Source organism: Epargyreus clarus, unplaced genomic scaffold (assembly GCF_041222505.1).
Source record: "Epargyreus clarus isolate Ecla_fem2 unplaced genomic scaffold, WU_Ecla_fem_2.2 ptg000009l, whole genome shotgun sequence".
NCBI lineage: Eukaryota > Metazoa > Arthropoda > Insecta > Lepidoptera > Hesperiidae > Epargyreus > Epargyreus clarus.
The window spans coordinates 3,197,825-3,220,011 of NW_027332217.1; the positions used below are offsets into that span (position 1 = coordinate 3,197,825).

Below are 22,187 nucleotides of genomic sequence, written 5' to 3' on the forward strand. Positions count from 1 at the left end.
CAAATTTTAACACATGAGGTTGTCATCGGATTCGTTGAATTTGTGGGAGTAACATAGGCTATAGAAATATAGCAGTCGTGTCTTTGATAAATAATGAAAACGGCGGAAATATTCAGGAATAAATGTAATAGATTCGTAGTAATCTAGATTAGTTAAGGCCATTACCTAGCAATGATATACATATATATTGTCATTTTCATAATGATAGCGAAACTAATGGCTTAACGCGCCCTTCAGCCATAATGAAAATGGAACGAAAATTGGCAAGTAACGGTCTCCCACCCAAGGACTGATTTGTTATCATTGACCGGGTAATAAATTAACGTCGGCTCTAATTGTATTACATTTGTGAAAAAAATTTTAGGAGATAACATATTTTTGGTACGTCATAGTGAGGTTACTAAAATATTGTGTAGGTGTCTAATTACAGTTGTTTAGCACCTTGATAATCGTTACCATAATTATTATGTACATTTTATTTCAATTAAAATCATTAAAAATTGTAATAATATTAAAATGTTATACGACAATTTGTTTTTAATTTTCTTAATTATTTTGTCTCACTCAACAGCATTGTTCACGTATGGTTTCATAGAGCCTTTTCCTGTCACGCGCGTCTACGCCCAGACGCGATTAATTCCCAGTAACTTCGTGACCCGCGTGGGTGTGGTACATATGTTAGACAAAGTATCTAATGCAAGTGTTACGCGTGCGATACATATCACCGTGTAGAGCCAGGTTTGCGTGACAGGAAAATGCCCCTTGAAAATGCTAATGATAATAATTAACTCGCCATTGTAGCAGGTTATCCCTTTTGTAACACTCTTAATTCGAACGTGTTTTAGTGTGTAATGAATAAGGTTCACTTATTAAATATTAAAATTTAAGCTCTGCATACATTCATCCGTTTCACAGTAGTCATAAAAGTGTATTAAAAACATCATATAAAAGTTACAAAGTCGTGAAACCGAATTAAATTAAATCCAAGTGTTAAGAGCCCATCAAAGCTTCCGCTTCGAGCAATAAACAGACACACATAATCCCTGTTTATTGCGATTGTGATAAGTAACGTGATGTAAAGTCACTTGAATGTTACACTTTGTGACACTTCAAAGTGTAAGCAAGCGTAGGCGTAATGATTGATACTTGATGTACGGTGAAGTGTAAACAAGTATGTTTAGTTACAAGTGTGGATATGTTAAATAGATGTTTGTTAGCTTCAGTTTTTATAGCTCCAGACCTCTAATTAGCGAATAGCTCGTGTCTCCAAATGGTCAACGAACTCGTGAAATTAATTGGAATGGTGATAAATTATTCCGAGCCGAGCATGCAGTCCATCTGATTGTAAGTGGTTGCGGCCGATGGACGTCTGTAATCAACCCCAGTTTAGGTTCCTGAGGTTGGCCACAGATTAAGATGCACCGCCTCGGAAAATCATATCTCCCTTACCTCCCTTCAAACCAGAATACGGTAACGCTTAACACTAATGTCTATAGGCACTTGTTATTTCAACTACATAACCCGTATGGCATTAGGTGAAAAATGTAAACCAGTGAAAGTGTCACCTCATATTAGTATAGTTATGGAAAAGCCATAACAAGCGCCCCAGTTATGTTGCATATCTAAGCGCAACATTCGCCTTATCAGACGCCAACTGGGCCACTGGGTGGTCGTTAACTGGAAACTGTAGTATTGTAATTACGTCACGTTCAATTGGCTAGCTTAATGCAAAACTAGTCTTAAATGTGGGTGATCATGTGAAACGTCTAACTAGTAACGTTATGTTGTGCTAGAAGGATACAATTAAAAGTATGATAATGTGAATAGTATGGTTACGTCACGTTCAATTGAGTAGCTTAATGCAAAACTAGTCCTAAATGTGGGTGATCATGTGAAACGTCTAACTAGTAATGTTATGTTGTGCTAAAAGGATACAATTGAAATTATGATAAGTTAAATAGTATTGTTATGTCACGTTCAATTGACTAGCTTCATGCAAAACTAGTCTTAAATATGGATTTTAACGCATGGATTTTAATTGCATTTAAAAAAATTTAAATATCATACTGTGAATATAAGTCGTCATTGTCAACCCATTATTGCCCCACTGCTGGGCACGGATCTCTTTTCATAGCTGAAAGAAGCTCAAAGAAGTATTGCCAGAAAAAAACTTAAAAAAACTACCGATCTTAATATGCGTTCGATTTATTTTATTATATCTGTAGAAATAAAAAAAAGAAAAATAAGTATGTGGGCAACTTTGAGGTGGAAAATAATAGTCCTATGGCTTATTAAGGGTTAATGCAAAACTAGTGATCTTAAACGTGGATGGTAATGTGACAAGTTAATGTAAAACGTCTAACTAGTAACGTTAGGTTGTGTTTAAATACATATAAAAAAATGATATTTAATATGACTATCAAAAGATAGAAGATAGTCATAATTATAAGAGTAATCTCCATATTGAATAGCGCATAATAGCATTGTTTTAATATAATACGAAAATTACATTTATTATAGTTGATAAACAGTAATTGTGATTAAAAGTAGTACTCATTTGCAACAGTTTTTTTTTAATGTCACTCCATAAAACTTTTATTATTTCATTTTATATTTCGTTCATTTACACAAAATCGCATGTCATTTAGTTTTTACGACTTTACACATTAAACAAATGACTTGAATGAAGTGTTATTTACACGGGAATTTCATTTAAACAAAATATTGTTTACATTTTTATTGTACTTTTTGATTATTTTCATAATCATCATCATCATCATCAACCTGTTACTGTCCCACTGCTGGGCACGGGTTTCCTCTCAGAATGAGAAGGATTAGGTCATAGTCCACCGCGCTGGCCAAGTGCGAATTAGTAGACTTCACATACCTTTGATTGAAACATTTTTTTAAGATTTCTCTGGTATGCAGGTTGTCTCGCGATGTTTTCCTACACCGTTTAAGCAAATGATAATTAATTCCTGATTATTTTTATAATACGAACTAGATACTTTTAAATAGCGTTTTAGTATAAAACTGAAGCGCGGTAAAGTTAGCGCCACAAAGTTACACAGAGTATGTAATCCGATTATGGAAGGTAACTTTGTAAGTAAACAGCTTCGGTGTTATAATAATAAATATATTGTTGAAAGAGAAACGGTGTTATACCTCAGTTATAATGGAGATTGAAATTTTATGTAGAGCTTGTTTATAAAACCAAAAAGATTATTTATTCCTTAGATAGCTATAAGGTACGTTGGCAACTAAGTTCCCACAACTTTTTATGTAAACATTTCGAATAACATAATTTTTTTCCGCCCTAATGTTTTAAACCATTTGTAAGTTTGTGGTAATTTGTATAAATGGCTTGTTCAAGTTGATATGTAGTGATTTCTACCAAGAAGGTGATGAAAATGATGTTAAACGTTGGAATGAAGTAGTAAACAACGAAGTAGGACGCATTATTAAAAAAAATGTTTTTTTATAAACGGCGGAAACTTATATGCGAACCTATTAATAGACAGCACTCTATTACGTATCAGTGACGTATAACTTCAATCTAATACAAAAACCGTTCATTTTTTTTCATCGCTAAAGCAAGTGCCAATCTATCTATCTAGCAAAGAAAATTCACATTACATTTAAATCCAATGTCAATGTGCTATTATGTGTCACCACGTCATATGTCTCATTGACATTCACTTTCATTCCGAACATTGACTTTGTAAATCTGCATCATTCGCAACACATTGTGAGATTGATCTGATGTGGTAAGACGGTAATTAACATAGGCAATTATCACGCGATAATTACTGGTAAATCAAACTTGCTAATTTTAGCAACTATCCACTTCACTTGTGACGTTTTGGCGTGAAATTTAAACATGTGTGGTTTAAATCCGATGCCACTGCTGTTTTATTAGAGATTCGATAAAAAATTATTATTCTAATGCAATGCCATTAAGTGCTTCAAAACGAAGAGGGTAAAATTAACACCTATAGAGGGCTCTATAGACCACGGTATCAATTGTAAATGCAATCACATATTGGATTTTACACAATACCGATATTGAATTCAGTCTTGACGATTTATTGTCATGCAAATGGCTCTTATATTAAGCATCGGCTTTATTCAAAGCTAAACGTAAAGAAGAAGCACGTTCGATATTATTCTGAAATCTTTACATACTATTACGAGCGCAGATTTTGTAGCAAAAAGGTGCCAAAATGACGCTTATAAAATTGCACTCTTATACCCGCAGCGAGACTTGATCTTAAAATTGTTCTGGCATCTTTCCACAATGTGAAGAGCTCTTGCTAAGTGCTATTGATGTAAAAAGGTGCAATGTGATGCTTACTATATATTTATTTGACTAGAGTTCTTTCTAGTGTCGTAGACTATATTAAGTGTAAAACTCAGCTCAGTGTAAAAGGGCTCAAATTTTCTGTGTATAGTCTTGATTTTTGTAAGACTTTTTGTTGTGTTTATCTTACTTGTTATGAAGAATTAGTAATACCTATCAAAGATGTTAAATGCAAGAGTGGCCCTCATTCTTCAGCGATATAACGTGTAGTAAACCTACTTAACAAAAACAGACTCCAAATTCTTTTGACTCTTCTTCTTTTGACATGTGCTGAAAAGCTAAAATCTTGCTTAGTGCCATAGATTTCAAAGGTGCAAAAATGACACTTAGTAATTACTCGAAGATGCCAGAAAATACTAAAGCCCAAGTGTCAAAATTGTTCTGACCAATAAAAAAAGATGAAACAATCTTTCTCAACACCATAGTTATACATTTCGAAATAGTTTTGTATTATCTTTACATGTTCTTAAGGATCACAAACTAGTCTTGCTGAGTGCCACAGACGTAAGAAAGGTGCAAAAGTGACGCATACTATTACACGAAGATGCTAGAAAATACTTTAGAAAAATTGTTACAATTGATCAGACCTATATTCTGGTGAAAATAACTACACATCATATAAGTCTCGAAATTATTTTGGTACCTCATATTCTGAAGAGTCACACAGTAGTCTTGCTAAGTGCCACAGACGTAAGAAAGGTGCAAAAGTGACGCTTACTGTAAAATTGCTCACCGATGCCGGCCCGCGGCGCGGCTCGGGCGGGCGCCCACAGCGCGAGCAGCGCGAACGTCCACCACCATGTCATCACAACCACACCTGCAACAAATATGGGTTAGGTTAGGTTAGAGCAATTGCATAATCTCGCAGTAGGCTGCGGAGAGCGAGAGAGAGAAATCGTCAGACCTCCCTATTCGCAGCCGGAAAACCGATTCCTTCCCCATAAAGGAGGCATTGGCGTAGAAGACGGGGTATTCTACGTCATACAACATCAAGCCTCGAGGTTCATCAAACCACCTCAACGATGAGCAGATGAAGTAGCTCCAGCTTCATCCTGAACCAACATGGGCGCGGACGCAGGCAAACGCCTCCGGTACCAGAATACCCGTGGCCCCGACAAAGGATGTCCAGCGGATCACCGTAGGATTTTAGCCGGTAGGAGTCCGAAATATACTATCGGAAAAACAAACTTAAGTAAGATCAAAACTTCCATTTGCGCGTTGAACGATTTTGTAGTGGGAAATGTTATGATTTCGAGGCACTACAAAAAGTTATCTAAACAAAAATATCCTATTTCAAATATTTTTGTTTTAATACATGAAATTACGTCCTATTATAATTATCACTTGAAGAACAGAATGTAAAGAAATAAAATCATGCTTCTAAAGTTATAAATAAGATCGTTTGATTTCGTAAACTTCCCTTACAGTGGCATAACTCGAATTAACTAAATTACGACGGAAAAAGAAACAATCCAATCTGCTTCACACTTTCTTATCCGAAATTGAATTACTATTATAAAATGTTTCTGAAAGAGTGGAAAGGTGAAAATTGTTTTCAGATTTTCTTGTCCCTCAATACTTAAACGGGCTTGGCACAAATGAAATAAAAACAGAAGATAAAACAAAAGTGATCACATTCGTAGTGTTAGGAAATAATGTAGATTTTTTCATGTCTATGTTAAATATATCTTAATTTAGTTCCAAGACTTAGTAGAAGTCAATATAATTTTGTAATATAACACTTTTACATATTAGGTTAGAAGATGTTATGCATCATAGGTAATTTTGATGTCTATCTACGAGTAGTTACAAATCGAATGGAAATTTTATTCAATCATACGTCATCAGTCTCTAGATTATATTTTAAGAACTAATATTCAATACGAAAATTTAATGTGAATAAAGGTGAACTCCGAAAACGTCCAAACAATAGCGCTAAATTGGGAGCAGAGCTTAAAACTTCGTCTCTACACTGAAGCAAACAGTAACGACTGGAACTCATTAGTTTGTCGCTCGTTTATCTCTACCAACTCGTCCGTTCCCAACTTGTGCAGCGAACTCTACCCGAAGTTGATCGTAGAGACGCTCCATATCAAATCTGCGATATCTAGTTCCGAACTATTAGTTTCATAAGTTTCAAATTGAAGCTCCACGTCTCTACATCTATTACGTATTGCAAATAATTTAATATGACGTCGAACTAATTTGACTCTTATATTATTATTTATTATTAGCTGACCCGGCAAACGTTGTGTTGCCATATAAATAAAAAAATGTTAGGGGTGAACAACCCTTATCATTTAGGGGTATGAAAAATAGATAGTAGCCGATTCTCAGACCTACTAAATATGCATATAAAATTTGGTGAAAATCGGTAAAGCCGTTTCGGAGGAGTACGGTAACTAACATTGTGACACGAGAATTTTATATATAAGATTTCATTTTATTTTGACTTCGTTTAGTATATACGTTTATTACTTGTGTAATTAGTCTTTTATAAATTGTTTTATTTATAAAATAAAAGTAGCTAACGAGCATGCAGTTTATCTGACGGTAAGTGATCACTGCCGTCATTATAAAAAAAGCAATGCACAATAAAATTTATTACATTTTTTCTCAGCCTTTTCTCACGCATCAAGATTTTATACGCTGTTTTATATAAAAGAAATCAAGCTAACTGCCAGTTTAAAAAGATAAAAATCATTAGACACACACTCATTAAGTATTCATTAAAGCAAGATCATTCTATCGGTAATAAAATATATTCTAATATCATTAATATATTTATGACCAGACTGAAAAGAAGTTTCATAATCAAAGTAATCTTTAGTTTTATTGAAACAAACGATTGATTTCGTCATGTCTGTGACGAGCATTCCATTTAATCAATATAGTCACGGCACAATTTTGGGCCTTGAAAAGAGCGGAATTTATAATAGGAAAGTATAAACAACAAATCTAGGTTTTCTCTACGCTAAAGATTGAGCCAACTATGTATTATACAAATGCATTCCAGATGATATTCACTTATCACTGATGTAATTCGATGTAATCTTATTATATTTCTATTCTAGAGAAAGGCTGCAGTAAACACGATAATGATAACTTTCTTCGACAAAACAAGACGACATTCTTCTACACAATATTATTCTACCGACTGATATAATAAGCAAAATGTAGTAAAAATCATCAGGAAGGTTTAGTTTCAAACGTATTTTTATTTGACAATTTAACTACACAATGAATTCACTTGAAATAAAGTCAGAAGCAAATACGCTACATATCATCCGCTTATGAACCCGCCCGTTCCCTAGCCATAACATTCCACATTTGTCCGTCTCGTACCGTAAATTGATCTGAGTGTCAATAAGGATTTTATTGGGAGAGAGCGAGATTATTCGACACACTCAATCCACGTCCCCTTGTTTCCCTAATAAGGTTTATCTTATCGTAATGGGACTCGTTTTTTATTGGTTCTCGTTTATTGACGATTTCAAGTTAAATACGTGATATTTTTATAGGGAAGCGGTAAAAGTTTAAGTGAAAGTTTATTCCCACAAAAAGTTGGTAAGGTTTTTTGAAGTTTTTTGAACCCATACTTCGGTGAGGGTGAAGTTTACGTAAGGAGTAATGTACAAAAAGACAAAGACTCAGGTTCATTTATATCCAGACAAAGAGCGTATCAGGCACGTGCCGTGTCAGACAAAACAGGATCTTTAATGTGTATTAACGTATTTATACCTAACACGGCCGTGCAGGTTCGAACTTTGCCAAAGTATTGTAAAGAGAAAATATGAGTTTGTCTGCCACGACTTGTTTGACACGTTCAATGTCTGGGGACATAAATGGGTACATTTATAAAGTTTTATATTTTCAAAACATTCCAATAATAATATTATATTGGCACATGTGCCATTAACTTTATTTCTGCGGATTTTTTTTGGTATTGAAATATTCTGATCAATAGTGCTACCGATCAGTCGAACTACTAAGAACTCTACCACCTTTGTAGTAGCAAACAAAAACACCTACTATCATTCCATAAAACATATTATGTATGAAGCTTTCATCCAATTTGCCTACCTTACAATGTACCGCGTACATGCGTACATCCGTTAAGCTCGTAAGTAATATTTTATTCATCCTTTCTTCCTCTCATATTACAGACAATATCTGTCGGTCTGTCTGTTTGTATCGTTTATTATTATATTCTATGTAATCTGACCTTATCTCTTTTTATAAATCACACAAAAATCTGTGATTTCTATAGTCTCTAAATTTCCTTGGTTCGAATACCAATGTCGTCTGATTATACGAAGTTATTCACGTATTACAACTTAATTATCACTTGCTTTAACGGCGGGAGATCACATAATAAGCCTCCACGCATGAGTTTTCATTGAAAGGTATGTCAACCAATCCGCACTTGGCCACTATGGAATAAGCTCTTCTCAATCAGAGATAATACTTATGTCCAGCAGTGGGAGAGTAATGGGGTAACGACGACGACACCGATTGACGAAAACATCACAAGTGGTATGCCTGTGTGTTTGTGATATAATTTAAAAAATGTGATGATGTATTATACCTATCCGCACTTGGCTAGCGAGGACGACTACGGCCTACAAACTTTGCTCTGAGACCCATGCCAAGCAGTGGGACAGAAATGGGTTGACGAAAATGCGAGCGGAGTCGCCGACACAACGAATACCAAACAAACATCCCTTGGGTACGGATGAAGGCTTTGACGAGTTCAGAACAGATTCATATTACTCAATCTACTTTATAAAGAATGATGTTACATGACTCACAAGGTGAACTTACCTGAAATTGTGTTTTATTTCTCTAAAGCTTTATAAAAGGATAATACTGATTTATTGGGTAGCTATCAAAGTATTTCGAAAGTAATTTACTAAGGTATTTTAACTTTAGGTAGGTATGATACTTAGTAGTAGGATTTTTATACTAAATCGAAGCAGTAACTTAACATGTACTTCGCCTATACGTATAAAAATAATCGCAAGCGAAATGGTGTACACTTCTTAGGAATTTCAATCGTAGTATCGCGGTCCTATAATGCTCTAATCAACCTGACTTGATGTAGAAAATGAAATTATACTCGCGGTGAAAACCAAAGTGTTAATAGGTACGTAAACCTGTGAACAAATTCGTTTTAATAAAATACTTTGTTTAATATATGTTATAGGTGGGGCGGTAGTGCCTCCAAAGTCGAAACATAACATTTTCTACATACTTTAGAATGTTCTATATATTTACAATTATAATTATCTACAATTACTAACAAATAAAAATAATAAATTAAACAATAAAATACTTCCTATACTACAAAATTTACATATATACATACATGAAAAATAAAAACACTTCCATAAAAAAATGCCACTATCACTGTCTTTGGACAAGATTCTCAAGACGCTGGCAGCATTTCCTCTCTGCATTGCTATACAAATTTTAGCTTGCTTTTAGCAATGCATGTAAAATATATTTTTATAAAGCTTCTATAATATCAACTACATTCGTATAAATATAATGTAATTCCGGTAGCGGATGAGTATAGATTTACTTGAAATCTTATGCATGGAAAGTATAGCGTAATACGGTAATGAAGCTGTGTTAAAAGTGAAAGGATTATTTAATTACATTAATCTGCATTACGCGGAGTAACATGATAACCCGTTATACTACCATGTAATATATCCTCTACATAATTACAATTATCGACAATATCATTTAGTATGGTATAAAATAATAATTACGTGGGTTTCAATGTTAAGTGTTCTACGTGTAAAGTTATAAACAGAAATATTCATGTGAAAGGGTTGTCTTTTATACTTTTAATATTGTTTTAAGAATATCCCAAGATATACATATAAAAATTCAAACATGCTGATGCATTCATTGAACTTTTAAAACGCCTGAAAGTTTGAGATCCGTGTTGTATATTATGTATAAATAGTAAAGTAGGTACATATTAGAGTACATAAATACAGAAACGAAAAATAAAGTTTAAAGTTTGCAAAATCCGCTTTTAGAAAAACCCTGCAACATTATTCAAACAGTACCTCCTTTCTAATTATATAAAAAGTAAGATATAAAAAGAAAAAAGTCAGATAAAAAAGTAAAATATAAAAAAGGCACATACAACAGTAGGTACATAAATACAGAAGCGAAAAATAAAGTTCAAAGTTTGGAAAATGTGCTTTTATAAACACACTGCAACATTAGTTAAACAGTACCTCTTTTCTAATGATATAAAAAGAAAAAAAGTCCAAATGAAGAACTGTGCTAATAAGCGGTTATTTCACGTCATTAAATACACAAACAAACACACGTGTCCAATTATCAGTGACAGCCGCTGAGCAATCAAGCGATATAACATAGATCGGGTGAAAAGACTTTCGTTCGCTGGAAAACACTGGAAAATCGGAAGCGTTTCAAATTAGCCGTTTAATTTTAAATAGCGTACCGCCGTGCTACGTTATGCCTTCTCTACACTATCGCTAAGGTAAATAAAAGTCTGTGCTCAATGCTGTGCCAACAGCTACGTGATTATAATATAGTCATATTATTTTGTCTTGCAAAAATAAATAAAACTAATATATAAGTGTTAGATATATTGCTACATATTACTTCATTTTTTATGCACCGCTTTCCGCTTTCTACACTCACAGCCCCACACTAGGACGCACACACAGACAAATACCCAAACAACCAGACACAGAAACAGAAACAGAAACCTAACTTCATCATTTAGAAATCTGTCTAGCCGGGGATCGAACCCGGGACCCTGTGCGCGTCAGACCAATATGGTAACCGTTCTGCCACGCGGGTTGGCAATGCACCTATTACGAGTATATCAAATCATGAATCAACTATTAACCCACTGCTCCTCGTCTCAGAATTAGTATCTATTTATGATATAGTCCACACCCTAGAAGTGTGTATTGGTAAGACTTCACGCACCATTGGCATATTTTAGGAGAAATTTTCCTCATAATTGTTTTCATCACAAAATCATAATATGCACGTAACATTTCACATAATATCAAAACGCATTTTCTTTCTTTTATACATATTTATTCCATGTTCTCATCTGTAACACTCAATCATGACCGATTGTGTAGAGGCGCCTTACTCTATGGAGAACTCGTTGCGATGTGAATTACTCCCCGTATGTCATTACTGTCATTACACGCCATTGTCCGTACATATTTGTTCCGCTAATTTCAACACTGACAAGGCCCAGTCGTATGAAATGTCAGTCGTTATTGTTATAATGTCAGATCATTTTTATTAGAAAATAAATCGTTTAAATTAAATCATGTTATATAATAGGTACAGGTATAATGTGACAGGATCGATTATCAATGACATGAGCGATGAATAGATTGAAGCGTCTGTCTGTAGCTTAAAAATTACTGACTCTTTTAACCCATATTTATATTAAACTCCTCGAAGTGTTACAGATTTTTATTGAACAAAAACGTTCAAAAATGCAGTATTCGTAGATGTTTACGAATACTGCAATAGTAAGAAACTGTGTCGCCTTTGCATTTCCTGGCCGCATTTGCATTAAAATGAACAACATCGAAGTTAAAATGAATAACATCCATCACAAATTAAACATCTTTTAATTTGAGATTGGTGTTTGATTGTTAGTTAAGAGCTACTGATTCTAGCATACAATAAAGTCGGATAAGTTTAATTGTAGTAATATAGGTCACAGTTTAGGGCGCTTACTGCAAATATAAGCACGTGTTTGTGTCTGGCGGCTCAACCAAAATTAACTACACACAATGTCTATTCTGTAGATCTGTCAACAGAATTTCGGCTTCAGCTAAAAGTAATACACTAAAACAAGAGAGCTGCCAAATTCAATTTAGGTCGAAGGTAGAGTAGGGTTTATTTGTTCCATGATTACGTTCACGTTCTTAGAAAGCCATTCAAAACAGACATCCGTGAATAAATGAAGTAGGAAGTGCCTTAAAACTTCGGATGAAATAAGTGATTTCGTGCGTACAGATTTCGTACAGAGTACATAACTACGTTAGTGTGCCCTTACGTTACTACGGAGTATATATGCTTGTAGTTGTGTTCGACCGCATTAACTCTCTGACTACACCTGCGCGCAACAACTTCAGAGCGGACTAGAAGTTTGGCGTGGACTATAAGAAACATGCATATTCGAGGCGTTCAAAGTAATCTAATAAAATCTCATCTGAGATTGATTACAGACTTACTTAGCAACAGAAGTGGTGGTAGAACCCTTTGTGGTTCGACTCCGGCGGCACCACCGCCACACCTATTCCTACCTAATAACAGCGGTGTTAGGCGATGCTGTGTTCCGGTTTGAAGGGTGTGGTAAGGGAGACAGACTTTTTCGAGGCGTTCCAGCTTAGTCCTCGGGGGTAGCGGCGCATCTGTGGCCGACCTTAGGTGGGAATATCTAATCCTATCTAGGGTTGATTACAGATGTCCATGGGTGGCAGTAGCCACTTACCATCAGGTGGACTGTATGTTCGTCTGCTACTCCTATATTATAAAAAAAAAAGTGGACTACATTTTTGTCTGCTACTACCATTTCGAAAAAGTTATGAAAATATGAAGAAAGTTTAGGCAAATACGATAACCTTGCAGACCCTTTCCTAAATAGCTACGAGGGCCATCACAGCATCACTTTCGCTTTCAAGTCAGGCCGAGGTCTTGTTCCGGGTACTTAAACATTTAAACGAAAGTAATTTCATTTTTCGTTCACAAACACTGTTATTACGGCGCCCAATTCGAAAGTAAATTATGGTAAACAGAATTAAGGGATTTGTTCCACTAACTACTAACTCAACGCAAGGCTAAGTTAAAGTTTAAAAATACTCTACTAATGAATGGCATGGTCTGTACGCACAGAGGTTGAGACATACTTATCCGTAGCGAGCCAAATTAATTCTCAGAGGCAGTAACGCATCTGTGGCCAACCTCAGATAGGAATCTAATCTTGTCTGAGACTGATTACAAATGTCCATGGGCGGCAGTAGCCACTTACGGTGACGTGGACATGTTCTTTTGCTACTTCAGTATTACAAAAAGAAATAAACAGAATGTCAAGACATTTTTTTTAATAATGTGGAGTAGCAGACGAGCATGCAGTTCACCAGATGGTAAGTGGCTACTGCCGCCCATGGACATCTGTAATCGACTCCAGATAGGATTAGATATTCGTACCGGAGGTCGGCCACAGGCACGCCGAGGAGTAAGATGGAACGCCTCGGAAAAGTCTCCCTTACCACACCCTTCCAACCAGAACTCAGCAGCGGTTAACACTGCTGTTATAATGTAGAAATAGGTATGACGGTGGTGCCGCCGTAATCGAACCACAAAGGGTTCTACCACCTTCCAAATATGTTTATTTTACAATTCATAAAATTATAATGTAAGTGAGCATTAAAAAAATATGTTTTGAGAATCAGTTCTCTAAAAAGGAGCTAACAATGGATGAAATTGAAATAAATTTAAAGATACCAGGTCAAGATTTTGTACAAACTTGATGGATTTTCACATTATTATTATGAGACGTGTTGTTAAATTTGCGTTGATCTCATAACACGAGTGCCACTAGACACATCAAAATTTCAAAAATTACAAATGCACATTTAATTTTATCTTTTGAAACTTGATAATCTTTTAATATCAATTGTCATTATGTAGAAGCACTAGGCGGGAATCTAAATCTTAGCACAAGTCTTAAGCAAATTTATGAAAAATGTCAAATATTTAAATAGCTTTAAACCTAGTCTATGATTGCATACGACTTAGTACACACACTCACGTATGACTGTGAAACTACAAATTATAAACAAATATTTAAAGACAAGTCTTAGCTGGTTCAATAGAACAATTATTATAACACCATTTGGTGTTAAATTAAAAAAATAAAGTTACTAAAATCTAATTTTCACGTCCTGTTCAAAATATTTTACCTATTTTATTTTACCTGAAAATTGCTCTGGTTTGGTAACAAAAAAAATCACAATTAAATTTACAAAAAGTTTCTTGCTTACAGAAATAATCAGAACTATATTTTTTACATGTAACAGTTAATAAAATATAATTACTTTTTTATCCTGAAGTCTTTATATAGTTTATCCAATGTAGGTGAAGCAATGAGGAATGTCTTATAAACGAGAATTGGACCTTAAACGTTTAAGGAAGGGCCAATAATTACTTTAGCGTTTTACATAATTCCAATAGAGATTCCAGTAAACTAGTTTTTAACCAATTGAGCAACTCTTTAAAATCGACCGTTTCGAAAAAAGTACGCTATATTTTTTTGCATTTTTATTTATTTTTTACTAGTGGTGACTTTTAACATTATCACACACTTCAAAGTGGAACACACCAGCGCTTAACACTACTGCTATTAGGCATAGGTGTGGTAGTGGCGCCTCTAGAGTTAAACCACAAAGGGTTCTATCACCTTCATCTACAAATTAAATGATAAAGAGATGCTTATAAGACCTATGCTTTTAAGGTCCCATTTATATATAGGTACTGACATTGAATATGTCAGATACACAGCACATACGTCGTAGACACAATCGTATTTTTAAATACATCATTTTACACGATCCGTGTCCTATTTAGATACATACATACGTCGACAAACATTATATAGGAGAATACTTATGTATGTAATATGTATGTAAGATATAAATAAATCCTTAAATGACATAACCTCCAGTCTTTCAGTTAAACTTCATTAATCATTAACCAACGTAATTACCGATGCAGTGGAAGCCACAGGCTAAACAAAAGCGATTGTCAATACACCCAAAGTAGGGAAAGTACTAGGCACTCAGCATCTACAAGGCGTCAATCAAGCGTTGAGAAAGCGGACAACGCAAATTTACCTGTCAAAGCGTTATGACGAATCTGAAGAAAGCAGGGACCTCATCTCGTATGTCACTCGGCTCGTTTGTACGGTCTGGCTGAGTGGGTGCGTTTATAGAGATTATGGTGTGTGGTGCTGGCAAGATATTCAGACAAACAATATTAAATTTATAATAATAATTATATATATATAATATGACTGGGGTTTCAGAATTACTGAGTAGAAAGAAAGGAATTGGTGCAGGACAATTACAAAAAGTAATGGAAAACATAACGAGAAAACTGAAGAGCACTTGTCTGGGAGAACTGTCAAAAATAAAAAAGCTTTCTAGTCCAATCTACTAAATCACACTTAGCCTACGTGATGGACTCTAAATTAAACCTTACGCACGCACGGTCCATTGTGACCCGTGGCCAGTAGTAGGACTACAATGGATTAAAGATTAAACGATGTTTTTTTGGTTAGGGTTGTAACCCATATTTATGATTATCTATATATCTCAGATAGATTTCACCTATACTCAGTATGTATATAAACGCACCCAGTGAATTGTTTCCACAGCAGTAATGACTTGTGTGTGGTCTAAAGACAGGAATAGGATGCACGACCGGTGTAGGTTAATATCACATCACCTTGTAGACTGGTGTATATTGTGACCCAAAAGTTTTAACACTAAGATATGCACGTGACCCTACTTTGTAAACGTCATTGATATTTCTTTGTAATGTATAGGTATATATATTGAAAAGTGTCTTATAAAATCAATCTGCGCATAGGTCTGCTTGTGTAGCTCTAAACTACAAAGTTAAGTGACGACAGGTACGGTCGAAAGCTGGATGGAAAACCGCTATTGGCAATATTTTGTGCCATGATAAGATTACCCGCTTGTTGTTGTTGTTGTTGTAGTTGAAGAGTTAATTCATTTTAAATATATAAAAAAAAATAAACGCTTTCTACACTCACTGCCCCACACTAGGATTCCCTGTGTCGTGGGTGCCATGAACACACACATAGACAAATACACAAACACCCAGACCCAGAAACAGAAATCTAAATTCATCATTTAGATATCTGTCTGGCCGGGGATCGAACCCGGGACCCTTTGCGCGTCACCGGCATGGTGACCGCTCCGCCACGCGGGTCGTCAATAGTCTGGGTATCGTCATCAACACACCACTGGCCAACTGCTGGGCAGGAGTCTACGGACTGGTCGACTTCGCATACCTTTGGGATTTTTAATTTACCTTCACCCATAAACCCATAAATATTTGAAGAATCAAAGAGCTGGGATTCGACCCTTGAACACCTCGACTGAAATGCCATTTCAACCGTCAGCCTTATAAATTTGAGTATATCAGTAAATATTGTTTGGGAGCAATTGTATCCTTAATTAAGTGATTCTAACGTATATAAGGACAATTGATCCACGTTAACGACAAAACGCTGACTGACCCTAGACCTTCAGACAAACAGAACAAAAGACCTGAGTGTCGCACTTTATATAAGTTGACAATAGTCTTTGTTACTTCGATCAATGGATTGATTGCATATTCGACTGATAATTACGTTGTGCGAAACTAGAGTGATTTCTATAATCAACCCCAGATAACATTAGATCCCTACATGAGGTCAGCCACAGATCCGTCGCTGCCCCTGTGGACTAAGCTGTTATTTCTCGGAAAAGTTTTTTTTTATAGGTCTGTCATACGAGCATGTAGTCCACCTTATGCTAAGCGGCTACTGCCGCCCATGGACATCAGTAATCAACCCCAGGTAGGATTAGATTCCTACCTGAGGTTGGCCACAGATGCACGGCTACCCCTAAGGACTAAGCAGGTATGCCTCCGAAAAGTATGTCTCCCTTACTACACCCAACAAACCAGAAAACAGCAGCGCTTAACACTGCTGTTATTAGGCAGAAATAGGAGTGGCAGGGATGCTACCGGAGTCGAATCACAAAGGGTTGTACCACCTTCAAAACGCGAACTTAAACGCTCTATTTATAATGAAGGAATAGTACATTTCCGTACTTTAGGGTTGCTATTGTTTGTGGCCTATTGAATCGTTAATTAAGTGATTCTAACGTGTATAAGGACAATTGATCCACGTTAACGACAAAACGCTGACCGACCCTAAACCTTCTACTCGAATGGAGAACAAAAGACCTGAGTGTCGCACTTTAGATAAGTTGACAATAGTCTTTGTTATTAACCAATGGAACTGTTGATTGAATATTCAACTAGTAATTATGCCGAGTGCGAAATTGAATGATTCTGTAAAAAAGAGGTATTGGAAATTATGTTAAACGTTGGAACGAAGTTCTAAACAATGAGATAGAATACATCAATAAGTAGTCGGTTGGTAGTATTCATAAAAATAAATCTTAATTCAAAGTTATTATAAAAAAATAACACAAACTCCGACAAATTAATTATTAAAAAGCAAAAAATCTGGGTCATTAAATTAATATCGACTATGTCGCGCCCACAATTTAGACGGATCCAACGACACCTCATAATATGATAAAATCAGTGATGCTGTTGACTCCATAGCACACCAAAAGATGGGACATACATACGTACGTGTACATACGAGTACATAAATACACTCGAAAATCATTACGAGCCGCAGTCTGGTAAAAAATCTTAGCTGCAAACAATTTAGCTTTGTTATCTGCTACGTTATTTCCAAAAGTGTATATGTGTGTTCTATATGGGTCCTTACATCTTCAATGATAAAAACCGTCGAACACAGAACCTATTCTGTGTTCTGTGCGAACACAGAATAGATTTATTTGGTAACTTCTGACACTTGCCTATCATCTTTAATGATATAGGGTTACGAAACCAGATGTTTTGTCTAGTACTTGGTGCTAGTTTTTCCTTCAATAAGTAGTTCAGTACTTTCACTGCATGTTGACATTCCCATTGTCCGATCCCATGTGGCAGGCATTGAGCCGAACATTTAATTGTATGCTTGTCTCAGTAAAATGTGGGTCACTTTGTCACACTGTTTATTGAAAGTATTGACATAGGCGGATACCGATTATAAATGGGGTATGTTCACTTTGGAACTTGAGAGCAGAAATCAGAAATGCTTATTTTGTTGTCAGTGAAGAATATTGATTGAATAAACAATACAAAACGTTACAAGAATTTTTTTTTTTGATTCAAAATATTTTTTATGTATGTGGAAAAAACCTGAATGAATGTTCACCTCATAAGATGGTTTCAATACATTTTAAAGAACGGATTATCATAACAAGTAAACATCGTAACGAAACCTTCACGCCTGAGAGTCCGAAAAAAATTCTCAAATTCTTTGTCTAACTATAACAACGTAAACTCTACCAAAATGCTCAGCGTGATATGCCAGCATGGTAGATGATAACATTAACCATATTCTAAAATCTGCAATGGGACAGTAGTTGTGGAATGACTTATATAACTGACAGGTTTAAAATAACAGTGCGTTTATAACTGACCTGAGGCAGAACTCTTTAAGATCCATGTAAGGCTGGCTATAGATGTCCTTGCATCAGAAACATAAATGGACTGACACGTCCATTTACATTTCTATTTCCATATACATAAGAAATTGAAAGGAATCATAAACGTTACGCGCATAACATGTAAACATACGAGACAACTAGTATAACTATATACATATGATTATATGTAGTACATAATTATACATAATTAGATAATGGATGTCCACACCTCGTACACAAAAACAAGACTTGCTATATGGGTCAATCGTTAGCACGATAAGGACCATTTCTAACGCGCGTTATAAGGCCCATTTCTAATGGTGCGACATACGTGCTCTACCAGTTGCCTTATTAAGTAAAAACATGTCTAACTCGCCAAGTCGGAAGACCGGTGGAAATCGAAACATGGATTTATTGGCTTGCTAGAAGCTCCTACAAGCCTTTACGGGAAATGCCTAGAAAAGAAAATTGTTTACGCTAAGAAATGTTTGTTGGAAACTAATTAAGTAATGTCTCTTAATTATACTGCGATGATATTTTTTGCTCAAATTCGAGATGAGAATTATAGCTAAATAAATAGATAAATGGTACAAATTGCCGCCAAACATTGTTTGCAATAAAAACAAATGGTGCGCTAATAAAGAGATAAATTACACAAATAATTAAAAGTAAATTACTTAATACAGGTGCAAAATAAATATCACAAGACAAAACAGAATTGGAAGAAAAGATACCCTAGATAAATACAACTGTAACAATATAGATAAAAAATAAAAACTTTGCTGGTTTGTTTTAAGTCTCATGAACAATATGATCCCAAAATATATATATTTACAGAACAGGATTTAAAAGACGTGACATAAATTTCAATAACAGATTTCACAATGAGATAGTACATGTTCCTGTCAGAAACTGTCGCTGTCTCTCACTGTCTGTGTTTCAATACACCGTGGCAGATTGAGATAGTACGAGATAGTAGATAGTAGTTGTCGTGGATACAATCTGCGTAAAAACATTTTTAAGATTCATATCATAAGTTTGACAAAGAGAGATATATTTTAGAAACATTATAGAAACAGAGACTCTTAAACAAGCAGTGATAGTCAAGTGACTAGAGCGTTTCACACCCGCGGTTCAGAGTTCAAATCCTAAACATTACCTTTGACATTTTTAAGTTATGTGCGTATTACAAATAAAATATATCTTGTTTAAATTTAAAAGTAATTTCAGAAATTTACATTTTCATTCTTTCCTATCATATTTTGAATATAAGAAAATAAATAACGGATGCAAGAGATAGAATATAAAACAGGAGTTTAGCATAAATAAAGACGTTTATTTTTATTTCAAGTTAATATCACATCTAGGCAGAAAATAAACAAAAGCTATAAAACAAAACAAGAATGGAGCATGTTAAGAGATTTTTTATTTGAAATTGATGTCAGATCCAGGCATTTTACATCAATGTTAATCTAAGAAAAACTTACCGGCACATAGTAATGCCGTAACCAGATATACGTGTCGCTATTTATTTATCGGGAAACCGCCTTTCGTCGTCGCCATATAAAGTGGACCGGTAGAAAATAGACTGTTTATTATGTGGGAAACGTGCTCATATTACATACGTTTTCGATTTAGTTTACACTTATTAGACGCGGGCTTTCCCGCGGTTTTCATTTACACGACCGTTTTTCCAATTTCACTTGTGATTTAAGATAATTAAGGGTTAACGTTAAAATAGATTAACGCAGGTCTGTCCCTGTAGTTCCGGGTCCAGAATAGGGCTACAGTATCTCCTGCTTGTCGTAAGAGGCGACTAAAAAGGGCTTTCGGGGTTGCGGGTGGTAAGAGTGGGAGCTCAAACCGTCCGGCCAACGACTCCCACGGCACCGGGTACCTTTTGAATGTATCACCCTCGAGACGAAAAAAAAACAAAAAGATTAACGCAGGTTATTATTATCAAATCGATCCAAATTTTGACATCCAAATATCGAAAAATTACAACGTAGTGTATATAAATTATCACATGACTATCTAGTAGGCACAACATTAGATAAATTGATTATTAATAACGGGCGTAAGTAAATAATAATAAATAATACTTAGGTTTGAAGTCCGAGTTACATTTTAAGTATCAATGATACTATGATAATGCAGTCAATAAAAATCAAACGGTCTCCTTAATGATATTTATTATTTTCTTTTTTCTTCGTTATAACTGCATAATTTAATTCTCCTTCTTAATACATATGTGTTAAGCTTATAACTTTTGGAAGGTAACACAAGAGCGACTTCGATACTGACGGTCAATAATAGCCGCTGACCGTGGAGGACATGAACTATCGCTCGTGTGTTAGCTCCCATAAAATGATGATAACTAAATAGTTACCTACATTAAATTATTATTGAATAACTTAAATAATAATCTTTATGTTACTACATCAATGTATTACCAGAACCTTCTCATTTTAGTCCAATAAAAACTTGTCAGACGTGACAGGAAACTATGTCTCGACACATCGCTACAAAGTCACCGGAGAGAAAATAAACAGATCGAATGTGAGATAGTTGATAGAATCGGGTTTTCCGAAAATCCATATCATAAAGTTGGAATAAAAACTACTTGGCAAATATCCTCTACATGGAATATATTTAAAACCGTGCAGTATGGATTTCCCTCCTACATACACGGCCTAATGATTAACGATATAGCGAGAGCCCTTACATCCCTTAAATCACAAAAGATATAACACAAAACACTGGACAGCACTGCAGTGCCTGAAAATTATTTGATTAAACCTGATTTATTTTCTTATCTTTTATTGTTTTACCGCTTTTATTATTTTCTGCACAGCCCAAAGGTTGACTGGGAGATAATGCTTTTAGCATTAAGCCCGCCTTTTGTTCCATAATTATGTTTTGGTTCAATAAAGTATAAAAAAAAAAAAAAAAACTAGTGTAGGACAAATAAGATTATGGTGTCTTCAGATTTCACGAAGGGCTTAATTACCATAATTAATACAACTATTTTATATCCTGTGAAACGCTTTTTTACATTTTCGTAATAATGAAAGGCAAAAATATAATTACGTTAAAATTAAAGTCCTACTTGATAATTGGAGGCCTGTACAGAATAATTAATGAATAGAGAAAAATATTACGCGCTGAGATGATATCAAAATAACAGATTAAGGTGATTACACACGCACTTGTTAAATTGCGAAATGTAATATGTATATCCAATATTATTTATTTAACCAGATAACCAAAACTACTACAAATTACATTTTGATGACAGCTCAAATATGGACCTTAGATATATGATGTGTAGAAAGAGTCAAAGTCAAAAAGTCCTATTACAGTTCTCTAAATATTTGGTCTATACTTATTGACGTCTCTTAAAAAAACAAACCAATTCCAGTGACAACTTCACA

General features: G+C 35.0%; 1 protein-coding gene across 2 annotated transcripts in view; it reads right to left on the reverse strand.

The window, feature by feature from the left end:
• Sb (serine proteinase stubble) overlaps nt 1–22,187 on the reverse strand; it is a 174,739-nt gene that overhangs the window by 75,730 nt on the left and 76,822 nt on the right. Inside the window, exon 3 of one of the 2 annotated variants that reach the window (XM_073076415.1) lies at nt 5,094–5,177. In XM_073076415.1, coding sequence (XP_072932516.1) covers nt 5,094–5,177 — 84 coding nt within the window. Of the gene's footprint in view, nt 1–5,078; nt 5,178–22,187 lie in introns of both variants that reach the window. The other variant, XM_073076414.1, reaches the window with a different exon arrangement.